Here is a 19,393-nt window from a genome sequence, read left to right as displayed (position 1 = left end):
CTGCAAGTGTTTACCACTTGTTTCATGCTTTTAATTTGTTTAGTTTAATTTTCCCGAGTTTTTCGATTCAACATTATTATTAATCTTTTTTGTCTTCTTATTTCACTTGAATTATATTTTAGATGAACCAGGTAAGTTGTTTCATTTGTTTGTGAAAGAGTAAGGAATGATTTACTCTACCTGAACTTACTTTTTGATTTCAAACCTATTAACAGCTGGTAATGTTTTTATTTTTTTTACCTTTCACCTACATTTGTTTGAATTAAAATGGTGGATCAGTCTTATTTCAAATGTTATTTTAGTGAAAACTTATCAATTTGAGGACAATTGTACTTTGAATCGGTTATATTTTACGCTGGAAATTAGATCATCAGCTATTATTAATGCTTTCAATTAATTACAGAATGAAATTCACTATGCGAAACATGGACTCTCGATTTAAACACACATTGATTCTGACATTTTTTATCTCCAACCGATTAACCTGATTACAGGTTTGTCTGCTTCTTATTAATGAAATAATTGTCACTAGATCTTACATCGATTCCGGTAAAATCTTCTGTATTTTCTTTTCTGATTCTTGCCTATTGGTTGACTTTCTTCACAGATACAATTCAATGTACAGTTCATTAATTTAAACCGAGGTTTAATTTTACACTGAAGTTCTCAACTATTAACACATTATTTTCATTTTTATTGTAGCTCCGCAAGTATGTTTTCAGCCGTACTACGCTCTGTCGCTCGCCTCAATCGCCTAAATCGCCTATGTGGATGGAAGAAAGAGCGAAGAAATAATATGAGTTGATGATAATATGAATCGATCAGACATGAAAATAGAACTATAAGCGTTTTCTTTGCGATTCTTGGATCTTATATTAGAAGCATGGCTCAAATAAACAGTGTGTTGGTGTGATTACAGCGAATTCGGTAATAAATTGTTATGAGATGAAAGTCGTTGATGGGTTCAAAATAAATTTTGATGTTGGTAGTAATGAAAGAAATAAGAATACAATTAAAAGAAAATGTGAATGAAGGATACAAATTATAAACAAGTGATAGACAACTAATGAAGATGGCTGATGAAGATGATGATGGTTATGATGGAAGCTAGTTAGAAGAAATTGGCACTTGGACAGCGAGGCCATTTCAAATTGATTGATGATCATAAAATAGTGTCAGTAATTAAACCAGGTTCTTTCAATGTTGTTTTACGTCTTTCAATAGCCAACATTAGTTTACGCCTTGGACCCAAAGGTAGACCAAGTGATTTGAGATCATTTTCATTGAGTAAAGCCAAAGCTTCAAGATCAATCTTTTCCTTTTGAAAAACTTCAGTATACTCAAGCATTCCTTGAGCAGCAAGAAACAATACAACCGGCGGTGTTGTTGGAGTTAACAAAGATGGATCATCAGCATTATCACCAACACTTTTAGAGCCGTTTTCAATTGTCGGACCTCCTTTGCCTCCTCCTCGCTGTTTATTGTTAATCGATGCTGAAGAAGCTGAATCACCAATCAAAGTATTACCATCTTCATCCCACCCACCAGTGGTTCCTGACATGACTGACAAAGTTGCATTTCTCTGGGCCAATGATCCAGCACTTCCAATTGAATCTGATCCAGTTCCATTTGCAGTAATATTACTTCCATTAGCTGGTTTATCCTCACCGTTACTCTGAGCTGCCCTCAAAGCTTCCAAACTGTGGTAATGTTTTGCTGAATTGTCCGTTGAATCAGCAGTTTCCTGGTCCTCTCTATCAATTGATGACGATTTCTTTGTATCGGTATAAGGCGTTAATAAACTGGAAGCCGATAAAAGGGAATGTCTAAATGAGACTGAACCAAACCCTGGTCTTTCAAATATTGATGACTCTTGAATGGTATTACATGAAATCATTTCATCTCCTAAACCTGAATCTGCCATGTGGCTCAAAAAATCGGGCTCAGACACAGTTCGATGCAGGTTATTCTTGAAACCAAGGAATCCTGTTGACGATGAAAAGGATCTATCACTTGTCCGAGGATGGCAATAAGTTGATGAATCGTCACACGATGATCCAAATAAATCTCTTAAGGCTGGTCGTGCATATAAACGTTCACCATTAGATTGATAAAGATGATTGTGATTATTTTGATGGTAATGATGGTTAATGTGATTGTTATTGTTAGTGAAATTAGTTTTGTTAATACTGTTATTACTCATTTCACTGCATTTACCCGAATCCAAGTACCCATTTGACAATGACAATGAATCTGATTCTTTACACGGGATAGAGGCATAAATATGATGAGAGCTGTTTGATCGTTCAGAGTTAATCTTATTGTTAATCACGTCGTATTTACGTACATAAAGTACATCATCGCCTCTTCTTAACCCAGTTAACGATCGAATTGATTTTTTACCATTAGCCAAAAGTAACTCTTTTAAACCAGGTTCACTTCCACTACGAGATTTGTAATCACCACTGCATGCAGTTGAAATTGAATCAGATTGTTGTTTACGGAGTAATACCTTACGAGATACTCCACCAAAACCACGACTTTTATTTGTCATGGTCCCATTGTTGACTATATCTGAAAATTTTGGAGCTGAACTCAATGATCCATTAACAACAGCAACACCGGTTGGTGTTACATGGGAAGTATATGTTGACCCGGTATTAGCTATTGAAAAGAAAATGAATAAAATTAGATAAATCTTTCATTTGCCATCACAAGTCTAACAATATTATGTTAACTTGAACTCAAATTTGTAAATCTAATCACCTGTATTTGTATCTCTTCTCAGGGAACAAGGTAGAGATGAGATTGGTTCTAAAAGTTTTTTGCGAAATTTTTCCATCGACTTTTCTTCCTTTTCTGCTTTCTTATGAGCTTTTTTAGCAATCTTGTCGAATGCTTTAATCCTTTTTTCAGCTTCAGTTATAGCTTTTTCCTTCTGTTTTTGAACCAGTTTGGGGTTGAGTGCGCTTTGCTTGGCCATCGTTGTATCAAGAAAATCAAGAATCTCTGATTTTTGATGAACAGCAGCGCAATCCTTGGCTGTATGAAAGTCATTATTCAACGACCACAAGTTAGCCCCAAAATTGACTAGAAAGGAGACACAATTGATATGACCATTTGATGATGACCAATGTAACGCAGTGTTACCAGTGAAATCACATTTATCTGGATCACCTCTGAAACAAAGAAAACAGGTTAAATTAGAAAAGAGCAACAATGAGCAAGTGAACAAACAGATTAATCAATCAATGTTAATACTAAATCAATAAATCACAGTATTTTTGTCATTATAGATACATGAAAGCGCTAGCAACTAAAAAATTGAAAAACAATTAAGAGGGAAAAAGCAAACCAATGTCATATGGCAAAAAAAGCATACAAGCATAAAGCATAAAGTACAATCGATGAACAAGTGTTCTTAATCAGAGAAAAAAATACCTTTTTGTCGTGTTTGATTAGTGAACTGAGCAAAATTGATTATCACTATTATGTAAATGATTATATTTTTAACAGTCACAAAAATAATAAGCCGTTGAGCCGATCAGCTATTAAGATTGAGAACAGAAAAGCATAAAATGCTTTCTTGGTCAGCTGGAAACGAGACTTTTTTGAGTGACTTCAATTACAAGTGAAAGTTGTCTTTTTGAGGCAACAAAAATTACAGTAAATTAAGCAAATATAATTTTGATTAATATTATAACCTACAGTAAACAGGTAAGTCACGATGTTAATTGTCTAATTAATTACAAGTATGTACAGTATCAATCAAAAGTACTTCTAAATCCTTTCCTTTTACCTCTACAGGGTTCAACTGGATCACTTGGGTTGAGCATATTTTTTTGGCTTTTCAATGTGAATCTAATTGATTGATTCCAATTGTTTCCAAATGGATTTCATTACCTGTTAACTCAATGAATAAACTGTATTCTGCCTGCTTTTTACGGACTAAAATAATTCAATTGAAATGTATATTTGAACCTTTCCTATTTTTTTGGATGTTAACTGACGGTAATACTAATATTAATGGGTAAAGAAATACGCATATTTAGGTTAAACAATCACGATTCTGACGGATTCCAGAAAGATTATCATCTTGCTCATCAACTTACTAATCATCAGTATTTTAAGGTAATCTTGCAACGATATAATTCATTTCATTTAGCTATTGAATTGTCTTCGTTTCCTTTCATTTTTTATTTCTTTTCTCATTTTAGTAAAACTTTGATCTTCTTCTTATTCTTCTTCATTTTTTTATTAGTTGCCTTTAATCATGATTGACATGCACAAATGAACCGTTGATTTGATAAAGATTAACCACAAAAAGAAAACTATTAAGGTAATTGGTAATATGTATCAAGACAATAATAGATAGTAAAATGAGTATTCAATTAAACCAGGTAAGTCAAAAGATGTGAAAACAATTGACTGAGTCCAAGTGAAAAGCATTGTTCATCTTGAAAAATGGTAACCAACTTATAAAGAAGACGTGAAGAGAGAGTGAAAATTGGATGAAAAAAAACTGTTAATAGCTGAATGGCAAAGTAACAGTCAATGTTATCAATTGTTGAAATGTTAACACACTAATCAACATTGTTCAATTTTAACCAATATAAATGATAACTAATACACAACCAATTTCATCTTTGATTCAAGGTACAATGATGACCATAACAGCCAAATGGAATCAAGTGTTGAAACCAATCATAATATCTTTTGATGGACATTTGGACCTGAGTATAACCTGAGCTCAAACCGAACCAAGATGGCAAAATTACAATGTATCTTAGTATCTCAATTCAATTACAGTCATAAGATGGTCATTTGTTTCTTGTTACAATTATACAAAATGGTAAACAACTCGATGATATCATCTAAGGAACGAGAAGAGGATTCCTTAAACTATGCAAATGGACCTAAGAATGAATATTGTGATCATCACCGACTCCAACGTATTCAACGTAATACATGCATAAATCGTTATGCACAGGTAGTTGCTCAACTCACATTAGAGTTGATGAGAGATGTTTGAAAGACAAATTGCTGAGCTAAGTGGGCAGATAATGGTTGTAATAATAATGATAATAATAAGCCATCAAAAGTCAAAGTAATATGAAAAAAGGCTAACGCCCGGAGCTAATTTTCACAGTCGCCCTTCCGGAGAAGCACATTACCATCATCATTTCATTTGTAATGAAAACTAGAGAAAGTAAAGATGAGCCTGAAAACAAATCAACAAGCAAACCGAACATTGACCTTTTTGTTTGTTGATTAAATATAATTTTTGCTGATTTCTTATGATTTGTTAGCTGTTCAAAATTGCTGTTAATGCGATGCTTTGGCTATTTCATTTTATTTTCACGCAATTTTGATCATTTGAATCACGATTTGAAAAATGTTGTTCAACTATCCCATTACAATTAACAGTAAAAAGCGGTTTCATTTTTGTTCAAGTGAAACAAGCAAAAAAGGTGAAAGTTTATATCTAATCATGATCACAGTGAACACAAAATTGAACAAAAAAAGTTAATGTCAAGTGTGTTGATCAACACATTAAATCATCTTTATCTCGACTCATCATAACGGTTAACCTTTAATCGTGTAAACAATTGATTAGAATCAATGAAATGATCAATTAATTTACACAAATTAAAGTGTAATTGTTAGCCGTTTGAAATGGCTTTTGGCTTTTCACTTTTCTGCTAACCTTAAGGGAAACAATTGTTATGTTTCAAAAGGGAAAAATGTTTCAATTCAACAATTCAAACTACTAACAGTTGAACATTTAAATTGAGTGGACAATTTTTTTGACAATTTACAGTTGACCCGATAAATTACCATTAAAAGTGTTTAAAGCTACACAAAGGTTGAAATGGCGACCATTTACAGAGTCAACAATTGACTTTACAATTGCAGTTAAACAATTTGATTGTTCAAGTTGATGGTGATGATGATAAGTCGTTAGCTTTTTATGCTTCATTATTATAATCATGTTCAAGTATCAATTCATTCATTGATCATTTACTCATCCAATTGTACTCTTTAACCATTTACAATTAAAAAATGGACTTTACGCGTTAATTGGAAAGAAAAGGATTAACCTGGTAAAGTTATAATTAAACTAACAGCCATTCAAGAATCAACATTGTTTTCATTGTCACTGATTAAATTTTGGGTTAAAATGGGTTCAATCTTGAATGCAATGAGAAACAAAAAAGAGTCGAGAATAAATTGAAATTGATTTAGATGGTTTAGAACAGTAAATTACTGATTGTAACGATAGACTAGACAATTGAATAGCTAAATCGTTGATTACAATTGATTTACTCGGTAAACTTTGATTTCATTTGCTCAAGTAAATCAAGTGAAAGTTGTAAATTTGGTAAATCATGCAAACAAGAAAATTGATTGCACCTTAAAATTGTCAACCAAATTATTCAATGGAAACAGATTGCAATTATTTGTGTACTTTTCATTTCTCCGCTTCTTCTCATTGTTAATTAAAAATGTTAATCAAATTGAAACAGTTGAACACTCGAGATAATTACGATTGTTAACCTTGAGATTGGGTTTGATTGTTTGAACCACTTTATGATTGAGGTAAATATTTGATCAAGAGAAAGTTTCCAATGCAAATAAATGAAATAATCAAAAAGGTAATGTAATTAGACTCAACAGCTAATCTAGTAAATTTAACCTTCTTTAATGGTTTGATGTTCAAATGAAAGTTGACTCTTAATTGCGAGAGAAGCAAATGAAATAATTTACCAATAATTGGGTTAATCTCGTCAAATTTTAATTCTTCTTCCATTTCCTATTCTCCAAAATTGTGATGAACAGCTTTCAGGTGAGGTTTCCACCTCACCTTACCTTGATTGATTGACAAATCAACCCGAGATGAAACCTCACCCAATGATTGTATTCAATTGATCATGTCAATGACTTTCCAAATGGTTAACATTGCTAAATTAACAGTCAATTAACCGTTAAAGGTTACCAGTTGAGCCGCCAAGAAACGCTAAATGATTGTAAATCTTTGTAAATAGTTGGTGGACAAATGATTAAATATTGACTTTAAATGAGGAAATAAATTAATTGTAATTTTTTTCGTCTCATTTCATTAAATTTCACCCATTTTTGGGTTAATTTATTGATAAAGTGTTTTCACTCTTCAATATTTTTCTTTAAACATTCAATGATAGGCTAAAATTGAAACCTAAAAGTGTTTTTACATTTTTTTCCTCTCGATTCTTCATTAAACATTTCACTTTATTCATATCAACTTGTACGGTTGATACGCTAATGATATTAAAGTGGCAACAATTTGTTGATCAAGTCATTGATCGAGCTTTCAATATGGAAAAATTGGTAACAATTTGATTGAATAATGATTACTATTCATTTCCTATTTGCCATTAACATTGTTTGATAGACAGATTCTGTACTGCACCATCATCATTATTAATGCCTGTTATTTAATTTACTTTTTATTTTCAATTTGACCAAACATTTTCATCTGTGTGTTACTCCAGATTGAACGGGTTCAACAGTTGAGATGAAAATGCGCTGAAAAGGTGATAATTTTGATGACTAAAATTGATTGCAATTTAATAACTGTCGAGTTTTTTACAGACTCTACATTCAACTGATATTATCTTGTTATTTTGAGCTGTGTTATGACAATAAACTGGTGACAATTAAACAATTTTATAGACTCTGAATGTAGTCCATTTCAATTGAAAGTCCGTTTTTCACACTTAAAGACTTGGCTCTAATGCTTGGTTTCATCAACTCATTACATGACCAACAACATTATTTTATAACTAATTTACATCAATGTTTTGATTCAAATTTTGCTAAAGGTTAGAATGTATTGAGCATATTGATCAGTTCAACTATTCAGATTTTCATTTAATTTCAAGTTCTCTCAATCTTCATTATGGATTGAATACCATTTCCCAGATTGACTTCAATGATTTTACATAATTTAACGACTGTTGCTCTGATGCTTCAATTTTCATCAAATGAATGTTTTTAAGTCATGAGTATTGACTATTTAAATTGTCGTCTTAATCAATTCAAAATGTATTTGATGTTATTTGACTCCAATGATGATTGAATCTAATGTTTCTTGGGTCTTGATTGGGTATTATCGGTTTGTCCTTCGACAAGTGTACTTGTTGAATGGCTCGATCTCAATGGTAAGGGAACACGGAAATAAGTTTATTCAACGAATTTTTCGCTTATTTTTATAACTCCATTTTTAATCGTCTTCTGTTATCAAAATAACATCCAACACTTTTCTTGCAAATGAAGTCAGTAGCAAGAAAGTAATCAATAGACTCTTTGTTTAGCCATTTTATCCCAAATTCATAATCAAATGATTTCTTTTATTGTAATCCATCCAAGTTGCAATTTTTTGTTCACCAAATCTGCAAAACATAAAGCCTTAACTTAATAGCTAAAGTCATGGAGAAATGAGCAAAATTTAAATTCATGAAAAGTTGAAATAAAACAATGAAATCATAAAATGGATGATTGTCTAAATTTATTTAAAAGTGAAACTAAATTGTCATCCATGATATTAATCAATTTGTCGCTTATAAGATGTTAAACTTTAAGTTAGATATCAATCATTAAAGTGAAAACTCTCGTTGAGCTCAAATCATTTTAAAGCTTAATTTTGTTTTCTATTTAAATTGGGAATAAACACTTTAATTTGGTTTCCAAACGATTACAAATGCTACCTTCTTGCTGGTCAACCTGTTATAGCAGCTTCTTCGTTTCAAGTTGTTTGTTAATTGCTCTGTTAATTTCAAATTTAACGATAAACAGTAAACTGTTGAATGTTGTTAGAGCCGATTCGGATTTACTGGCAAGTGCATCAAGCTGGAGTCAACCGCCAACAAACAATCCACCAACCTGCCAATGTGCTCCAAGACCAGTGAAATATGTTGCTATCGAGGTAAATTGAAGGTCCACTTCATTTAATTTAAGTTTAAGGTAACAATTATTTCAATTCTGTTTTCCATCTTCAACCAGATACCAAAGATAATTAAAGTTCCAGCTCCAGCTCCGCCACAGATGATGATGCCTCCAGCTCCAAGTCAACAAACTAAACAGACAATCATTCCAATTACGATTCCTTTATTGACCCATGTTCCTGCTCCAGCACCAGCACCAATGCCTGCTCCTGCACCTTCAACACCACCTTCGGATGGATGGTCAGCTCAATCAAATCCATGGAGTAATTAGGATTCTGGTTTCTCTTCAAGTCAGTACAATCTTGATCTTCATTTACATTCAATAAATTTACTTCATTCTAACTGTTTCAGACATTTTGGTTACACTGTTTCTTGATCGAGTTTGTTTGATTATTTCATGTGAAATTGTAAATTAATTGATTCACCATTAAGTTGATTTGACGATAAACATTTCATTTTAGTAACCAGTAATGTGTAAGTCTGGTTTGTTTTGCAAGATATCCATTCACCCGATTCAATCTTTTTTTATTGCTATCAGATTATGTCAACTATTATTTGAATATATTGAGGTTCAACAGGAGATTCAGCCAATAATACCGAATAAATTGAGGGAAACTCATAAAAGAAACAATTGATTAAAGATTTACATCTTGATCAACTTTCACTTGAATAGGTTAAGATTAGTTCAATAAGAAATGCCTTACAGGTCAAAATTTTAATTAAGATGTTGCTTCTATTGCACCAAATCAATGGTTAGCTATTGTTATCACAATTTATTGGATCAATTTAAATTGTTTAACCAACAGGAGGGATATTAATGTTAATATAAATAGCAAGAAATAACTTTCCCAAATAATCAAGATTAACCAATTCAATATTATGCTCAATATTAATTAAAATGAAATCCATTTTTAATCTGCTTTATCTTCCGTTAATCATTTTGATACCCAATTTTTTGTTTTCTGGTCTCACAATAAAGCTGATTGTTGGTTTAACAAAAATGGGTACAATTAATAATTAATGCTGCCAATCTATTTCGGGTTTAATTAACTGGTATTCATTGTGCTTACAATTGTGATTAAAAGTCTCAAGATTGTTAATCAAGTAATAACTCGAAACTGAAACAAACAAAACAACACACATTTGGGTATTTGGGTAACCAATATGTTCAATTTAGGTTTACATTGATTGACTAATTTGAATGACAACCTTACTGGTCAACTTACCCTCGACCAATGAGTAACCTCAATACGTCCAAGTGACCATAATAAGCTGCCCAAAGAGTCGGTGTTAACCCATCTTCATCTGGATTGTTACAGTCTTTTCTGGTTGCTTCCTTTAAAATGTCTTGGAAACCATCGCGAGCAGCTCGATGATATTTATCCTTTTCAATGTTGTTAGACATATTATTAATCAGATTGGTAATCACTTTATTATCCGTTTGTCATTATTCAATTTATTGTTGATTAAATTAAAAATTAACAATTAAAAAGGGACACAAAATAGAGACACGACAAGAACCAGGACAAATATCACAAAATCCAATGTTGGTTCAACATATGATGAAAAAAGTAAAACCAAAAAGTTTCTGTTGCTACATAAAAGTACACAATTTACAAAATTAACTGCAAGATGATTATTAACGGTTGTTGATGATGAACATAAGGAAGAGAAAGACAGAGAGAGACTAAGAGAGACGATTAATGATGTTAATTATAATAAAGTTTATGATGATAATGATGATTGTTTATTTTGTCGCCGTCTTTTCGGGTTTGTTGCTGTGTTGCTATTGCCACTGTTGGTAAGAGGCTTTTGTTGTTACGACAGTCAGTAAATGGTGAAAAAAAGACAACAGAAGATGATGATGATGATGATGATGGGGATGTTGATGGGGATGTTAATACTGATGCTGATGATGAAAATAGAGAGGTAAAAGAAGGTGGGAAAGGGAGTTAGCTAGAGTGGGTAATATGGGAGGATAAAAGGTAAGTTGGCAAGTTGAAAATAGACTAACCTGATCTTGGCACAAACCTAATGGAAACACAGATGAAAGGTAAAGAAAAGATGAAAAGAAAGGAAGTTGGATGATGATGATGATGAGAGGGGATTCACGAGGGGATTCAACCAGGTAGTTTTCAATTGAGTGGGTGAAAGGAGTCTTTTGTAGGAGACATTTGGTTGAAGTGTTGGTTAAAGCAAAAAGCAAGTGACCGAGACGAGGAAACCATTTCTTGTGAACCTTTTTGTTATCTCTTGCATTGGACTGTTGACTTTGAACCTGGAAATTGTTGCCATTTAATCAACATAGTTACACATTTCACTGTTATTGTAATCTCAACTAATTACCATTTAGTTTAGTTGACCATTTTACTAGAAATATTCAACACTTTTTGTGAAATATTTAGGAAAAAACAACAAAAAGTCTCTAACCAGTTAAGACAAGTAGAAAACCTTTTTTCTGTAAAAACCATCTTTAGCCGTTTTGGTTTTTTTCTGGTTTCTCGGTTTTCCAACCCAAAATTAGTTGCTTTTTAAACTTTCTCATGTCATTCTGGTTGGTTCAACAAATGAACTCAATTAATTCATGATTAATTCACAATTGGCTGATTTAGGCAACTTTGCATCAACTTATTACAATGAGAGTTATTACATGCAGCATTACCATTAACCATTACAGCTATTAATATTATTCACTATTACATTATACTATTATTGCATTATTTAGTTGTTTTTTTGGGTGCTTTTCTTGAGGTTTATTAATAGTAGGCAATTTGATTTTCTTCATTTTCTGGCTTGATTGTTGGCTATTTAACTTGCATTCTGCAACTCATTATGGTTAGTATTAGTGCTTGAAAATGGCTGATTAGCAATGTTTACCAGCAAGCAAAGAAACAACCTTTTTTATTATATTCAGCTTTCACGGGTATTTTTTTGGTGTCTTTCCGATTTTTAAATGATTTTTGTTTATTCTTCTGATGTCCGTTTGCATCATGCTTTTTGATTACAGGTTTTGGGTGAAGTACTTTTCATTTGACCAAAATTTCCTTGGGAAAAAATGACACAAATAATAGTTAATAAATAACTATCAATGGTATTTTAATCAATGGCTGCCACATTATTATTATGATTACAATAGGAATGGCACCTTGAATTAAAAGGTAATAATAGTTTTTTACCATTTTTAACTGGTTTTAATTTTCTGGTTTTCTTTTGTTACCAGAAAACCAAAACGGTTCACTGGCTCCTTAACAATAAAACAACATTTTACTCTCAGCTTTTTGTGTGTTGCTACTTTCAATGTAGATTTATGTTTGTACTCTTATTATTAATTCACTTTTGATTCACCATTTTTTGTTATTGATGGTCATCTCTGTGTGACCGGAAACTTTGCAAGGTAGTAAGGCGATTTGTGAAAGATGAAAATTACGTGATGGTAAAGTTAATGTTTTTCATGGAAATCAAATTATCTATACTGCTGTTGGTGAACATTTATCCAGCCCAAGGAGACAGACCAAAATGAAACAATGTAGATACATTGTAATTCAGGCCAATTAGATTTATATTAACTTGTTTAACTTGTTCCAAGTTGACGTTCACCGAACAATAGTTATATAATTTACCAGGGGACAGACATTAATCAAATTTTACAGATGAGACGAATCCATTGTCATGTATCTTGTATTGTACAATATACCCAGAAAATAATGACAAAGCCAATGAAAGAAACACAAATTTATCATAGTCTAGAATGTAAATAAACTTTGTAAAAAGGTTAAACAAACCAACAATTAATTATATTGATCAATAAAATAATCCAATTTTTAAAACAAAGATCAAACTACAAGTTGAAAAGAGTTACCCAAATTTAACCCAAAAATTGGCGGCTAGAAGTGAGACCATCTAGCGAGGGAAAAACACACTAATACATGTTTTTGATTCAAGATTGCATTTTGCTCGATCAATCATTTTAATTGTAAATCTCATTTAGTTACATAGGAAATCTTATAAGAAACATTGTTCCATCTCTGTGAGTTTAATTTTCCCCAACTTTTCAGCACTTCATGTTAAAATGAAAGTATTTCAAAAACAAGTATCAAGGTTTAAGCAGTTGGACTTTTAAATGAAATCAGTTTGCAAGCCTTCGGGGAAAATTATGATCAAAACCTTGCTTAAATAAAGCATTAAGTATTACCATTACAGACAGTAAATAAACAACTTTTCTGGTGAATTCCTCCACATTATCAACGTCATTGAACTATCTCTTGAAACCATCGGAAAAGCCATTTCACAACAAAAAATGAACAGAAGCGTGTTACCCAACTCTAGGCTCCATCATTTCAACCCATTGACTGCTCCAGTTATAACCTGAACAGGTTAAAGGCACAAGTGAAAGGACATCACTCTCTTGTAGCAATCCAGAAAAACTTCAATTGACCCAACATGGGCTCATCTTTTTCGCATCACCCAGGTAAAAACCCGTTGATTTCAAGCCTTTCTTTTAACTGATTGATTCATGACTTTCCCTGATTGCTTTAGGGAGCCAAGATGATGATGATGATATTGATGCTGATTTTGATCAAACTTGAGTTCTTGAACATATTTATTGCTTTCTGCTTTTCATTCTCCCTCCACGTCCCATGAAATCTAATTTGTTTATCAGTTAATTTCTCATTTAATCATCAGTTAATAAACGACCAGCATTCATCGACTATTTCGCGGTCCATGTTAATTTGTTTACAAGTGCTTACATTTTCTTATTTTAAAAGTTGATCTTACAGTTGTTAGTTGTTGTTACATTTAAATTGTAGAGACCTTGTTAATTCAAATTGTTTGTGATCATGTTAATATTGGATTATATCATTTATCCTGCAAGTAAACTTGCTATTATCTGGATAATTTACAAATTGCTTGAAATTTCAATCAGAGCTTATCGTCTTGCTGCTCATTATCAAGACTTTCCATGTGAAAAAAGTCATTGGCTTTTTGGTGATTTGCTTAAAATTGCTCCAAGACTTCCAAAAACGGATCGAGAAGAAATCGCAAGTATGTAATCTTTTTTGATATTATTTTATCAGCCGACATTTTTAATCTTGTATTAAAAAACAATCGAAGAAATGTCCTTCAATGGGCTTCTTTTCATATAAACCACCTAAATATTTTCTTGTTTTCTTCTAAAAAGGTAACGTAAGGAAGTTTATTTATCGTAATTACTTCGAAACTGAAAAAAGGAACGATATTCTAATAGCGTGGATGAGTTGGATTCCTGTTGTTATTTGTTCATCACATAAAACCTTAGAGGTGATTATAAACTTTAAACCATATTTTGTGTCATTGCCAACTCTTCAACCCAACTTTTACCAATTAAGTTGTTCCGGTCACTGTGATCACTTTTTGTTTGGATACCATCGAAACCAAGACACCAACATCACTTGAACATCTACATAACTTTGGTCATCTATTGTGCAGTTTTAAATGGTCTTTTCGATAAGTTACCATTTGTGGAAATCGAAATTATAATACATAGAATAAAGTGAAAAACTCAATTTTTGAGCAAAACGTATTTTCTCCTAGTTGATATGCGAAGATAAGGTGTTCGCTTTTATCGCGTTATAAAAGTACGCTCTCCTTTTCGCTTGACTCGCATTCGCATATATTTTCCACAAATACCCACTCATTGGAAAGACCAGTTAAAATTGTACAATAGATGATCTAACTTTGAGAGATTAATCGAATAATCTTTCAATAATGTCCAAACATAAAAGGCTTACTGTGATCCGAACAACCTGATGATTATCAAACAATTAAATTAATTTTCTGTACTTTTTTGATTCATCTAACCTTAACATTTTGGTTCATCCTTGCAGCCAATTATAACTAAACCAGAAACCAGAAAACACCACATTTATCGGTGGTTGGGTATGAGAGATGGTTTGGTTTCATCTTCTGGATCAAAATGGAAAGCAAGACGTAAAATATTCGAACCTCTGTTCGCATCCAAACAGCTGTCACAATTTACCACCTTCATAAGATCTAACACAGTTGATATTGTTAACTCAATGGAAAGTAAATGTCATCAACCCATCAATTTATCAGATTATATCCACCAACTGACAATGAACTCTATTTTTGAGGCTGCATTCAAATTACCTCCGGATTCATATAAACAGCAGAAAAAAGTACTAATAGAGGGAATTGCTGCATTCGAGGACAGTTTAATGGAGCGTATTTGTAATCCACTTTATTGGAGCGATTGGATCTTCGAACAGTTTAACCTGGGCAAACAATTAAATGAAGTCCAAAAGTATGGAGACGTTGAATTCAACAAAATCATTAATAAAAGATTACAGACAAATAATAATACTGATCATCTTCAACTGGATGACAGTCGAACAAGTCGAGACATGATCGACCTGATGTTTAAGCATAATAACGGAAAGGGTAACATTGACCGAAGCGGCATGATTGAAGAAATGCTCACAATGGTTGCTGCTGGACACGAAACGATCGCCAATTCTCTAAGTTGGCTAATTTTTACATTAGGTAATAATATTTACAATAAGTTAAAATATAATCATTACTAATTCATGTTTCTTTCATGTTTCATAAATCTCTAGGAAACCATCCTGAAATCCAAGATCGTATTGCTGAGGAGATAAATGAAGTTATTGGTGATTTGGATGATTTCAGTGATTTGTCAATCTTGAAACAACTCGTTTACATGGAACAGTGTATTAAAGAATCACTTCGTTTGGTTCCTCCTCTTCCAGTCGTTTTAAGGCATCTTGAAAGTGATGTTCAAGTTGGTTCAAAGATTTTACTCAAAGATTCAGTTGTAGTGCTGTTCATCTTAGGCGCTCATCATGACCCAACTGTTTATCCTGATCCATTTACATTTAATCCCGATAGATTCGCTCCCGAAAATATTGATTCAATTCCCAAATATGCGTTTCTTCCTTTTGGTTTGGGTCCAAGGATGTGCATTGGTTACCGTTATGCTATGATGGAAATTAAAATTTTCTTGTCTCAATTTCTTCGTCGTTATCGGGTTAAATCTTGTAAAACCATGGAGGAAGTCACTTATTATATTGAATTAATCACACGGCCTTCATGTCCATTGGAGGTGATTATAAGTCCTCGAGAATTGTAAATACTATGTGTATAAATGCTTTTAATTTAAATAGATTTATAGAGTGATGCAATCGCTGTTCATCTCAACACTTTTAGTTTTGAGTGACAGCGTCGATTTATTTTTTCATTATTTGTTTTATGGTTGTTAATGTAGCAATTATTATTTCCTGATAATTTTCAACTAACAGAGAAGATATAATTTGATCGCATTGCCCTGTTCCAGGAAATTAATCCAAATTCCGAATTATATTGACAAGGAAATCAATTTATTGTAACTTCCCGCCTGTATAAAATGTACATTTAAATATTAAATCAATTTAACACAAAAAGTGATTCACTGTAACCATTTTAAAGTCAAATGAAAAATGATCTTGTCATAAACTAGATATGATAGTGATTTGGTGATAAACAATAGAATTTTTTGAATTTTTTTTTATTTATGAGTATTTCATACGGTTATTCTTGAGTCAAAGTGGATCATAGCATTTGATCAATAAAATAATTGGTCAAACAAGTCGTTTTCGTTAAAAAATAGCATTAGAAAATAGTAATAGTTTAGAGTTCTGAAGTTATTATGAGATAACATTCATAATTTGTAATTTGGTTATGGTTAAAAACTGGAATGTGAATTGCACATATTTTGCTTTCAGTGGTCCATGAGTTTTACATGCGAGGATTCCACTTTGTTCATCTATGAGATCAAACTTTAAAAGATTAGCTTAAAACAAGCTTACCAATGTATTTGTTGTAAACTGAGCCTAAATATAAAACTCTAGAATTGCCTTCAATCACTTCTCTAACTTCTGATAATAGTGTTATTGAACCATCGGGTGAATGAAGGCAGGAGACAATTTTACCAGAAACATCTATTTCTAAGGCCATTCCTCGGAATGTGAACAAATTGAATAATTTAAAGGTTTTAATTTCCCATCCTTTCAATGTCAAGTCAGGTGATTGTATCAATTGACCAAAAAATTGAACTAAATTACCGACAGCGTAAATTGTTCGAAGGGCGAAATTCCGAAGAAAAGGTTTATTTTCACCCCAATCAATCAGGTCTGGGTTCTGGGTAGTCCGAGCGATAGCAAGTGCCACCCAATAAGTTTCTTTATCTTTTCGAGTTGATCGTCTAATATTATCTGGTTCACCTGGTAAACGATCAATTAAAACTTCGGTTGTTCCTGCTTTTGGTCCTTTAACATAATGGCGAAGAATTCGTTTGTTTGTTATTTCACATACCAAAATAGATGTTTTATCGTCAGTTAATTCAATTCCATTCGGGAAGAGTAAACCTTTCATTATAACAGTCGCCTTTTTGGCAACTTCGTCGTATTGAATCACTCGCCCTGTATCGTCTTGGTCCAACATTGTTGGTACAACTTCACTGAGATCAAAGTGTGAGCTTGCATCTGTCATGTAGATGACATTACCACCAGATGTTCCAGCACCTTCATCAATAACCAAATCATCGAGAAATTTACTTGAATTGCCCTCAATTAAAAGATCTGATGACATAACTAATTCCGGTTTAGGAGACGGCGCTTTGATCGAAGTCTTTAAAACGCCGTGATAAGCATCAATAGTATACAAATCACCTTTGGATGTGACTCTGTTACCCAAAGGTCGTCCACAACGTTTTTCTTGCCAGGCTGGACAAGTTCCATTTGATATTCCAACAGTAGTGAAAGTAGAGTATTTATTGTCAGAAATTTGCAAGATTCGACCATCCTGAAGTCCTACATAGACTTTACCTGTAATGAGATAACAATAGCAAAATTATTCTCACAAATATCATGCTAGTAATTATTATAATTTCAATAAACGCACTATTATGACAAAAAAAGTATCATTGACTGCATTGATGCAAATCTAACCAGAAAACCAAAGAATAAGATAATATTTCATCTCAACATAAAAGTTACATAATTTGATACTTGAAATTGAACTGAAATTGCCCTTAAATACTAGAAATTACTTATACTGAATAGATTATACGATAAAATGATTGACGGATAAACTTACCTTCGAACGGAGCTAAACTTTCTGGACCTTCAACTTCATCAGTAAACAATTTGGTGGCTTTAGATAGAATGTCATTTTCAGCGTAAGGACCATCAAAAGATTCAGCCAGATAATCTGTATATCTGGAAATAAAACATTAAAAATTAGTGTATGAAGTAAAATTTATTATTTTTCAGTAAAAGAAATGATTAAATTTCAAAGTACTCACTGTCGAGATCTAAAATTCAAAGATTTCATAAAAGGCGCATATAAAATTGCTACGATTAAAACCAGCAAGTAAATGACTGGTTTGAAGATTGTTTGATATTTTGCTGTTTTTGGAATTGGTCTTTTAGACCCAGCTTTTTCCTTAGTAACTTTCTTAGCCATAACCGGTCCAAAGTATCGTTAAAACCTAGAAATGGAAAAGGAAAAGAATTTGGATGAGTGATCGTTCAATGGCTGTTCATAACCTGAGGTGAATAAAATAACTATTAAATAAATCTGAAATGATAAAACATAATGGAAATTTAGTAACTAAGGTGTCTAAATGTATGTTAATTTTTCAAATAACTAGCGCAATAACAATATAAGTAAATCAATTGAATGATCATTTTATTCTGACAAGTTTGTGAGTAGGAATTGCAGACAAGGTCAAGTAAGTTTAGTCAACACAATATGAAAGATCGATTGAATCTATTGCTTGAGCGTGAATCATAGCTGAATATTTATCAAATGAATATGTTGAACAATTTGTTTTATAAAATTAAACATAATCACCGAAATTTGACGGAAAAATCTTTAAAATGCAACGAAATGCATGAAAAATTACAGCCAAAGATGGCTTTTGACTTGATACATAGGAATGAAGTTTTGACAAGCAATAATCAACTCACCTAAATGAAATCCGATCTGTATTGTTCACCTCACGGCTTCAGAAAAGATCATACACCAACTAATTATAGATGTAATTAACTCAGCAGTCCAACTATTGGAAAGCAATGATTTTATTTTGTTATTATGTATCAATGTTTATCCAAAGCGCAAGCTCCAAAGTTAAGTCATTTTTATGATTAGGTAACTTGGTTAGGTACACCTGGTGTAGATAACTTGATGAGTACTTCAGAGCGGCAAAAGTAAAATCTAGAATAGAGATGTCTTTTGTTTTGACTGACAAGACGTACGAGTACGAGAACTGACAATGCATTGTGAGATTTAAAAACACATTAACACCAAATAGCAGAATAAATATTATTTTTAATCAAAACATAAAAATAGCA

The 19,393-nt window shown here is 32.3% G+C and overlaps 4 protein-coding genes and 2 long non-coding RNA genes across 8 annotated transcripts; 4 read left to right on the top strand and 2 right to left on the bottom strand.

Moving 5' to 3' along the window:
* The first annotated feature begins 8 nt into the window (after nucleotides 1–8).
* LOC149094717 (uncharacterized) lies at nucleotides 9–657 on the top strand. Its single transcript, XR_016197722.1, has 2 exons — nucleotides 9–131; nucleotides 280–657. It is a non-coding gene; the product is annotated as an uncharacterized LOC149094717 (long non-coding RNA).
* Nucleotides 658–955: 298 nt separating this feature from the next.
* Sans (SAM_USH1G_HARP domain-containing protein Sans) lies at nucleotides 956–11,252 on the bottom strand. Of its 2 annotated transcripts, XM_015940372.3 has the most exons (4): nucleotides 10,999–11,252; nucleotides 10,211–10,671; nucleotides 2,767–3,179; nucleotides 956–2,664 (listed from the first exon to the last, which is right to left on the bottom strand). In XM_015940372.3, the coding sequence occupies exons 2-4, from the start codon at nucleotides 10,387–10,389 to the stop codon at nucleotides 1,163–1,165; spliced, it is 2,094 nt and encodes a 697-aa protein (XP_015795858.2). In that variant the 5' UTR covers nucleotides 10,390–10,671; nucleotides 10,999–11,252; the 3' UTR covers nucleotides 956–1,162. The 2 variants fall into 2 exon arrangements, with proteins under 2 accessions (XP_015795858.2, XP_025015987.2); XM_025160219.2 differs by lacking the exons at nucleotides 10,211–10,671; nucleotides 10,999–11,252 and adding an exon at nucleotides 3,442–3,603.
* Nucleotides 3,578–5,291, top strand: LOC107372196 (uncharacterized). Its single transcript, XR_016197721.1, has 5 exons — nucleotides 3,578–3,717; nucleotides 3,808–3,969; nucleotides 4,037–4,131; nucleotides 4,262–4,339; nucleotides 4,657–5,291. It is a non-coding gene; the product is annotated as an uncharacterized LOC107372196 (long non-coding RNA).
* LOC107372195 (uncharacterized) lies at nucleotides 8,648–9,338 on the top strand. Its single transcript, XM_015940380.3, has 2 exons — nucleotides 8,648–8,965; nucleotides 9,043–9,338. The coding sequence occupies exons 1-2, from the start codon at nucleotides 8,741–8,743 to the stop codon at nucleotides 9,253–9,255; spliced, it is 438 nt and encodes a 145-aa protein (XP_015795866.2). The 5' UTR covers nucleotides 8,648–8,740; the 3' UTR covers nucleotides 9,256–9,338.
* Nucleotides 11,253–13,010: 1,758 nt separating the features above from the next.
* LOC107372191 (cytochrome P450 4c3) lies at nucleotides 13,011–16,441 on the top strand. Of its 2 annotated transcripts, XM_089265840.1 has the most exons (5): nucleotides 13,011–13,452; nucleotides 13,909–14,027; nucleotides 14,164–14,282; nucleotides 14,849–15,524; nucleotides 15,599–16,441. In XM_089265840.1, exons 3-5 carry the CDS (start codon nucleotides 14,235–14,237, stop codon nucleotides 16,129–16,131), a joined length of 1,257 nt encoding a protein of 418 aa, XP_089121966.1. In that variant the 5' UTR covers nucleotides 13,011–13,452; nucleotides 13,909–14,027; nucleotides 14,164–14,234; the 3' UTR covers nucleotides 16,132–16,441. The 2 variants fall into 2 exon arrangements, with proteins under 2 accessions (XP_089121966.1, XP_089121965.1); XM_089265839.1 differs by lacking the exon at nucleotides 13,011–13,452 and having other exon boundaries at nucleotides 13,515–14,027.
* LOC107372194 (adipocyte plasma membrane-associated protein) lies at nucleotides 16,357–19,133 on the bottom strand. Its single transcript, XM_015940379.3, has 4 exons — nucleotides 19,010–19,133; nucleotides 18,343–18,528; nucleotides 18,135–18,256; nucleotides 16,357–17,863 (listed from the first exon to the last, which is right to left on the bottom strand). Exons 2-4 carry the CDS (start codon nucleotides 18,501–18,503, stop codon nucleotides 16,827–16,829), a joined length of 1,320 nt encoding a protein of 439 aa, XP_015795865.2. The 5' UTR covers nucleotides 18,504–18,528; nucleotides 19,010–19,133; the 3' UTR covers nucleotides 16,357–16,826.
* Nucleotides 19,134–19,393: the final 260 nt, after the last annotated feature.

Source organism: Tetranychus urticae, chromosome 1 (genome assembly GCF_039701765.1).
Source record: "Tetranychus urticae isolate SD_2017Ah chromosome 1, NJAU_TeUrti_SD_1.0, whole genome shotgun sequence".
In the NCBI taxonomy this organism is placed as follows: domain Eukaryota; kingdom Metazoa; phylum Arthropoda; class Arachnida; order Trombidiformes; family Tetranychidae; genus Tetranychus; species Tetranychus urticae.
Note: the sequence above shows the minus strand (reverse complement) of the source record. Positions and strands in the feature narration are given on the sequence as shown.